Raw genomic sequence first — 7,726 nt, forward strand, 5'->3', positions numbered from 1 at the left:
TGGTTTTTGTTTTTAATTTTTGAGTCAGAGTCGGACTTACTATGTCGCCAGGAACTCCTGGTCCTCCTGCCTCTACTTCCCCCTTAAAGGCCTGGATAACCACTATCATCGGCTCTGAGGGTCTTGGTAAAAATCGCACACACTCGAGGAGCGCTAGGCTTCTCTGTCCAGGTCAGCAGCTGTCCCACGGCTGCCGGCTGTCTCCACCCCTCCTGGGTCTCTTCCTGCTTCTGTCTCGAGTCCCCTCCTTCTTTTCTTCAAGGGACAAACGCCCCCACTCCCGCCCCTCAGGAAACACGGGGGTGGGGTGGGGGAGGGAGGGAGCAAACGTGACCGACGGGGGTGTCAGGGGGCACTCTTATCTCAGGAGTTCTAACCAAAGACTCCGAAGCAAAAACGCCCAGGCTCCGTGGCGCAGAACAGAAAGTAGGCGACTTGGGGATGAGTTTGAGGGTTGAACTTTGTGAGCAAGGGCCTGGCGCGCTGCCCCAGCCGGCCGGCTACGGGAACTCGCTTCTGTGGGCGCAGGGGTGCACTGTTAACTAGAGGAGTTCATGTTCTTCCCCCTTTCACTATTATTTATTTTAAAGGAAAGACAGAAGGAGCCAAGAGAAATTGGAGTCAGTTCCTCCCGGAGAGGGAGCGGCTGAACTGATTCGGAAGTTGGATCTCTTTGTACAAAGGAATGCAGAGAGACAGAAAGGAGAGAGAGAGAGAGAAAAAAAAAAACCAAAACCCAACAACAACAAAAATAAAACCCACCCCATTGCTTCATTTCCCCTCCAAGTCCAAGCACTTTCTATTGTGCAATGAAAAGGCTTTTCATGTCGAGAGAAATGAATCCTGATTTGCAACGCTAAGGGCTTGAGCGTGCGTCTAGGCTCAAGACGGCTCTCAGCTGGGCGCGGTAGCCGCAGGGTGACCGTGGCCAAGTTCCCGGTGTGCTCCGCCACGCGTGGGCCACCTCTAAGGGTGGAGAGCCGCGAAGAGCAGCGCGGTGCCAGTGGACAGCCGTCTAGGGGGCACGCTAGATCCCGGGGTCCTCTGGTGGCGCTCCGAGCACTTTTGGGGATCCAGGCGCGCGCGCACGCTGTCGGGGAGGCAGAGCCCCGGGCGCGGGTGCACGTGGGAGCTGCAGCGGGGGCGGGCCGGGGTGTGGCCTCCCCGCCTCCCAGGCGGGATTTGCATGTGTGTGGCGGCCCCAGACTTCCTGCTCCTTCCCAGCTGCAGGTACGCGCGGGCCGGGCCGGGCTGGAGGACTGTGGGCGCGCAGAGACGCGGGCACCTCCTCACCCGGACCCGGGCCGCACCGCGCCTCCTCGCGCTCCGGGGGCCAGGGCAGCCGCCAGCCTGTCCTGGCTGCCCCGATCGTCCCGATCGCCGGGCTGCGAGGTGGCACAACGCCCCTCTCCGCCCAGCGCGCTGCAGTCCTCTGCGCCGAGCCTGGCAGCTCGCTCGTGGGCAATCTTGCCACCTCGAGCCCCGGAGGGCCAAAGCCATGAACGAAATGTCCAGCTTTCTTCACATCGGGGACATAGTGTCCCTATACGCCGAGGGCTCAGTCAATGGCTTCATCAGCACTTTGGGGTGAGTGAGCCTAGGGCAAAGGGGGGGGGCGTCGGGGCCGCCGTACCAGCTGCGTGTCTCTTGATGCCCAGTCCCCTGCCCCTCGATGGCGGGCTTGGGCGCCCTAGTCTCCAGAAGCGAGGGGGCACTGGCCTCCCTCTCTTAGAGAAAGGAAGTGCGCTGTTTGCTCAGGTAGTAGTTGGGCGCCCTGGGGAGTTCGCAGGAGGCGTCTGGGCCCACTGAGCCCGCCACTTCTGGCACACTCCTTTTCTTCGGTCGTGCCTGAGGGGTTTGAACTTCCTCTGCGAGTGGTCCTGGGGTGGTGCTGGTGGCAGGTGTCTGGGGCCTGAGTTGGAGAGGGCCTGGGTGTGCTTGGCTGGGGTTGGGGGTGGGGTGCTAGGGTTGGCTCCGACTGCAGCCTGGCACTCATCCCTATCGCCCCATCCTGAATCGGCTTTTGATGGGTTGAACTTTCTCACTCACCTTGTGTCGCATCCCGGCTTTAGTAGGAGTGTTTTCTTTACCCTCCCGGTCCAGGCAACCCAGGTCTCGGCCAGCTGGCCCCCCTCTCCCCCCTCCCCGCCCCTTCTCCCCGTCAATTTCCTGTGCAGCAACTCTGGCGCCCCTGGTCCCAGGTTCTCCAGAGCACTTTACAAACATTAATTAATTCTGACTGCCACCCCCCAGGGTCTAGGCTGGATAAGCAGGCAATCGATTCTGTCCCAGGCTGGGGCCAGACCTCTGAGCCAGGAGAGGGTGGAGTTCCTGTATCTTTTTAGAGAGCCCCTTGGGCACCTTGCTGCTGGAGACATGGAGAGAGTGCAGGCCAGGGTCTGGTCCTTTTGCCCCATTCAGTGCTGGCGTGCGCCTGCGCGCGTCGGGGTGGGGGGGGGAGGTGGGGGGAGGAAGGTAGGGTGGGGTGGGGTCGGGGGCGAGGAGGGCGGGAGGGACTATGTTCTGTGGCCTCATCTTTCCCAGCAACACTCAGTTGCCCAGAGGGTGCCTCCTGTGGGGACCTTGGAACTGTGTGTGGGGTATCCTCGGTCCCAGGCTAGCCCTACACTGGTCGGGCAGGTGGGAAGCTTCTGGCTCACTGGGTTTCTCCACTGGTGGCTGGAATTCAGTGAGCCGTAGGGAGGAGAACCCACAAGGGCCTCTTTGCCGGAGGAGGCTGAGATGGGAGTTCCAGCATTCCTTCCCCCTCCCAGCATCCTTCAGGCTCTCCTACACACCTCCTGGGTCAGATGTGGATTCCTACACACACCTCCCCATCAGGTTTCTCCTCTGCAGTTACCCGGAGAAGAGGGGTGGAGCCACACACATCTGGGCCAGCATCTGAGCAGTGCCAGGGCCCCATACAGGGGAGGTCCACAGTCAGCACTTCACATTCTGCTGTGGAACAGGGTGTGTGTGTGTGTGGGGGGGTGAAGCCCGAGGTGGGAACCCCCTTCCCCCCAAGCTCTGCAGCATTTTGGGAAAATAGCCACTTCTTTTGTGGATGTTTCTGACTCGGGATTGAGCACTGGGTGGATGTTGTTTAAGCACCTTGAGGATTAACAGAGCCAAGGGAAGGGTCTAAGGTCCCTTTTCCCACCCTCAGGCAGGCTCCCTCATTTGGGAATCCCTCTGCATGCTCTCTCTCTCTCTCTCTCAAATTATTTTATGTGTATGGTGTTGCTTGCAAGTATGTCATATTATTACCATGTGGGTGCTCAGTGACTGTGGAGGCCAGAAGAGAGCGTAGTCGGGTCCCCACGGGTGTGAGCTATCTTGTGGGTGCTGGGGGGTGAACTCAGGTCCTCTTCCAGAGAGGCCCGCTCTCTTAAGCCTCGAGCCATGCTGCCAGCCTCGGCTCCCCTGTTCCCTGTGTACCGTCTTCCTGCCCCAGGAGCTGCTTGCTACTTTTAGTCCACGTGGACCTCAGGGCAGGTCTCAGGGCCCTGACCCCAGGGAGCCCCTTCCTATGAAACTCCCCCCAAAAGATGGACAAATGGGCTGAAGAGATAGCTCAGAGGTTAAGAGCACCAACTGCTCTTCCAGAGGTCCTGAGTTCAATTCCCAGCGACCACATGGTGACTCACAACCATCTGTAAAGAGATCTGGTGCCCTCTTCTGCCATGCAGGCAAAAACACTGTATACATAATAAATAAATCCTTAAAAAAAAAAAAAAAAGATGGACAGCCTGGCCTGGTGTGCTGGCCTAGGCCTAATCTGAGCTCACCTCGCCAGAAGTTCAGGTGCATTTCCTGGAACCGCCCCCCTGGTCTCTTTACCTTTGCTCCTGTGTGGCTCCTGCCGGCCCGCCTGAGTAAATCTGTCCCACCCTCTGAGACCTAGCCCAAAGGGGCCTCTTTTGAAAGCTGAGACCCCACCTTCCAGGGCAGAATTAGCCCTGTTCTTTCTGTGACGTTTTCAGACGTTCTCTGGTGGGCATCGGGCTCCCCGTAGGCCCAGCTAACACTCACTCGCAGGGCAGGGCAGGCACTGGCAGGGTTAGTGAGTCAGCTGTGCCCTCGTGGGGGCTGCACTGTGCTGGAGACCTGTGAAGAGGAAGGGAGCCGCCTTCCAGCTGCGGAAGAATGAGTGGCCGCACTGTAGTAACTCACTGTACCCAAGTGGACTCTCCAGTCCCAAGCTGCAGCATCCCTAGGGTCTCCATAGTCCTGTGGAGTAGGGTCTGTAACCCCAGCACGTGGGAAGTGGTAGCAGGGGGGATCCTGAATTGAAAGACAACCTCTGCTATATAAGGAGCTGAAGGCTAGCCTGAGCTACAAAGAGCCTGTCTTCAAAAAAACCCAACCAACCAAAAAACAAAAAACAAGGCAGACAGATAAGCAAAAAAGGTCAAACTTGGCAGCTAGACTCCAAGAGCCTGCATGTTCGGTCAGACTGAACCGGGGTCTGCATGCCTCTGCTTCCTTTTCTGCAGAGCTGGAAGTTGGACCCTGGTCTCAGGCATGCTAACTGCATGCTGGTTTGAGGCATGCTGACTGGGCATGTTGGTCTGAGGCATGCTAACTGCATTCTCAGGCATGCTAACTGTGCATACTGGTCTGAAGCATGCTAACTGTGCATTATCAGGCATGCTAACTGCATGCTGGTCTGAGGCATGCTAACTGCATTCTCAGGCATGCTAACTGTGCATGCTGGTCTGAGGCATGCTAACTGCAAGCTGGTCTGAGGCATGCTAACTGTGCATGCTAGGTGCATTTGTCAGGCAGGTTCCCGTGCTATGCCACTGAGCTCTACCTCAGTCTTCAATACTGCATTTTAATTGCATCCCCGGGGCTGGAAGCGGCTCTTAGAGGCTCTCTGGGTCTTACTCAGAGTCAGTCTGCCTCCATCCTTAACTCTGGTCCTGCAGCCTTTCCTGAGGCTGTTGGTGCCCAGGGTCTTGAGCCCTGGGGCCGGGGTGATGGAGCTCCTGGGCCTCTCTCAGTGCCCAGAGTCTGGCATTTGTTTAGTCTGTGACATGAATTGAAGACAGAAGGCTGGGCCCGCTGGGGAGGTGGGGGGGGGGGGAACTCTGGTAGAGGCGAGGGAATGCCGGTAGAGGCCAGGAAACGTAGAGGCCAGGAAACGCTGGTAGAGGCCTGAGCACTTGAGACAGCCAGTTAAAACCTCTTGGGTAATTAGAGGTCCCATGAAGATTGTATATTAACTGGGTTGGGAGGCTGGGAGGGGTCTGGGGAGTGGATCCTGGAGGTGGTTGGGACTCAGGGAAGCAGGCCCACACCTGTTCCTGGCAGGGAAGCGTGGCTGTGGCTGGCCTCGCCCCTCACCCAGGTGGAGAGACAAAGGCCAGAGCTGCAGATCAGGGAGGAGGAGGAGGGCGAGGGTTGATGTGGCTCCAGGCCGTTGGCTAGAGGAAGGTGGCCCTGAGAATGCAGGGTGGACCCATCTGGCCTCCTGGAGACCTCTTAGTGCCCTCAGGGTGGCTGCAGGGCCCAGGGATTGAGCTGGGAGTACAGGTGAACTAAATCTTTTTTTTTTTTTTAAAGATTTATTTATTTATTATGTATACAGAGGAGGGTGCAAGATCTCATTACAGATGGTTGTGAGCCACCATGTGGTTGCTGGGAATTGAACTCAGGACCTCTGGAAGAGCAGCCAGTGCTCTAAACCTCTGAGCCATCCCTCCAGCCCGTAAACTAAATCTTGAAGAGGCATTTGTCAGAAGCCTTTGCTGCCCATGAAGCCCTGGGGTCACTTTTGGGGGTGTGTCTCCGCACCTCTGGACCGGGTCACCCCATGGTAAGGTAGTCAGGGTTGAGGGGCCCCGCCTTCTCCTGTAGCGCTCTCTGTCACTTTCTATCCTTACCTAACATATCTTGGAGGGTGGGTAATGGAGACCAGGACTCTAAGAAGTATGGGCAGAAGTGTGAGGAGCCCCAGGTTCCCAGATGAGGGTCCCTGGGGCAGGAACGTCAGGAGCATGCTCCCTGGCCCCTGATCCATCACTAACTGGATATTTTCACAACTCTGCCTCCTCAGAGTAGCCCCCCCCAACCCCCATGCTGGGGTCAAACCTAGGGTTCTGACAGATGGGTTACAGCTCCAGCACACCCTGTGTATTCTCTGCCTTTCTCTTTAAAAAAGATTTAATGCCAGGTGTAAAGGCCCATGCCTTTAATCCCAGCCCTCAGGAGGCAGAGGCAGGCTGATTTCTGAGTTAGAGGCCAGCCTGGTCTACAAAGCAAGGTCCAGGACAGCCAGGACTACATAGTGAAACCCTGTCTAGGAAAAAAGAATTTAATTATGAGTGGGGAGGGGGAGGCATGGCGAAGGTGAGTACAGATACCCCTGGAGACCAGAAGAGGGTATTGGATCCACCTGGGGCTGGATTTAATTATAAGTGTGTGTGTGTGTGTGTGTGTGTGTGTGTGTGTGTGTGTGTGTGTGAGTGTGTGTGTGTCGGGGTACATGGAGTCCAGAAGAAGGTATTGGATGCCCCGGGAGCTGGAGTTTATGTGATTATGAGCTGCCCAACATGGATGCTGTGAACCGAGCTTGGGTCCTCGGCAAGAGCAGTACTTCTTTTAACGGCTGAGCCTTCTCCGCGGCCCCTCCCTGCACATTCCCAGTGTTCAAGCTGGACCTGGGAATGTCTGGGATGCAGGGTATTTAAAAGAAAATCTCGCTCCCAGCTGGATGTGGTGCCACAGACCCGTCATCCCAGCTACTCAGGAGGTGGAGACAGGAGGATTGCAAGGATGGGAAAGAGGGCTGGGGGTGGAGCTTGGTGGGAGAAGGCTTGCTGAGTGCACAGGGCTCCCAGCACCCCAGTGTGTGTGTCCCCCAGTTCCAGGGCAGATACTCAGCTGTGGGTAGTGCTGAAGCTTTTGGAGACTCCTGGAATTATTTTTTTACTTATGTATCTATTATTATTTTTGAAGCCCTTACTGGGCCGCATCGCCGAGGAGCACAGCACAGATGAGAGCCTTCCTAGACTAGACCTTCTGGTCTTTGGAGACAGCCTTGCTGTGTAGCCCTGGCTGACTTTAAAATTGTGGTCGCTGTCTTCCCCTCGAGCTGTCACGTGTTGGGATCACGGGTGTACACAAACCCGCCTGCTTTCCTGCGTGTGTACCTGGGCCCCAAACAGGCTGTGAGGAAGCCTGTCTGTGCGGGCTGCCTGCTCCTCGGCTCAGAACTGTCTCTTTGCTCTCAAGGGACTTCATGCAGTCAATCGGCCAACTTTCATTAAGGTACCTGCTGTGTGCCAGGTCCTGTTTCTGGACCGAGTCCTAGCCTGTTGCGTCCTGGACAGCATCAAGCTGGTTTGCTAACTCTTCGGGGCCCTTTGAGCCTTAAGTGAGACCTTGTAATTCCTGGAGGAAGGATGGTCCCTCCCAAGCTGCCTGCATTCCCCAGGTGCATTCAGACCTGCCCTGGCTTAAATGTGACTTCACTGGAAGGAGGTTCTACACTTTGGTTCTTTAGCCCACGGCAGTGGCTTAGCCTCAGCTAGTCTCATGTTTACAAACATGGGTTTTAAAAAAACAAAAAACAAAAAAAAACAAAAACAAAAAAAACCCCTGTATTTCCCCTGATTTAAAAACAAGCATGTGCCCTGGAGAAAATAGGAAACAACTCCGAGGTGTCTGTCACGGTGCTGCCGTGGCTGTGACTGTCCTGCCAGCTCTGTGCGCTAGCAGC

At 56.4% G+C, this 7,726-nt stretch overlaps 1 protein-coding gene across 3 annotated transcripts in view; it reads left to right on the forward strand.

The window, feature by feature from the left end:
* The first annotated feature begins 1,223 nt into the window (after positions 1–1,223).
* The window catches only part of Itpr3 (inositol 1,4,5-trisphosphate receptor type 3), a 71,496-nt gene continuing 64,993 nt past the window's right edge, over positions 1,224–7,726 (forward strand). For 2 of the 3 annotated variants that reach the window (XM_006996585.4, XM_042266460.2), the window contains exon 1: positions 1,224–1,587. In XM_006996585.4, the coding sequence (XP_006996647.1) occupies positions 1,499–1,587 (89 nt within the window). In that variant the 5' untranslated portion in view covers positions 1,224–1,498. The remainder of the gene's footprint in view (positions 1,588–7,726) is intronic. The other variant, XM_006996584.4, reaches the window with a different exon arrangement.

Source organism: Peromyscus maniculatus, chromosome 21 (assembly GCF_049852395.1).
Source record: "Peromyscus maniculatus bairdii isolate BWxNUB_F1_BW_parent chromosome 21, HU_Pman_BW_mat_3.1, whole genome shotgun sequence".
In the NCBI taxonomy this organism is placed as follows: domain Eukaryota; kingdom Metazoa; phylum Chordata; class Mammalia; order Rodentia; family Cricetidae; genus Peromyscus; species Peromyscus maniculatus.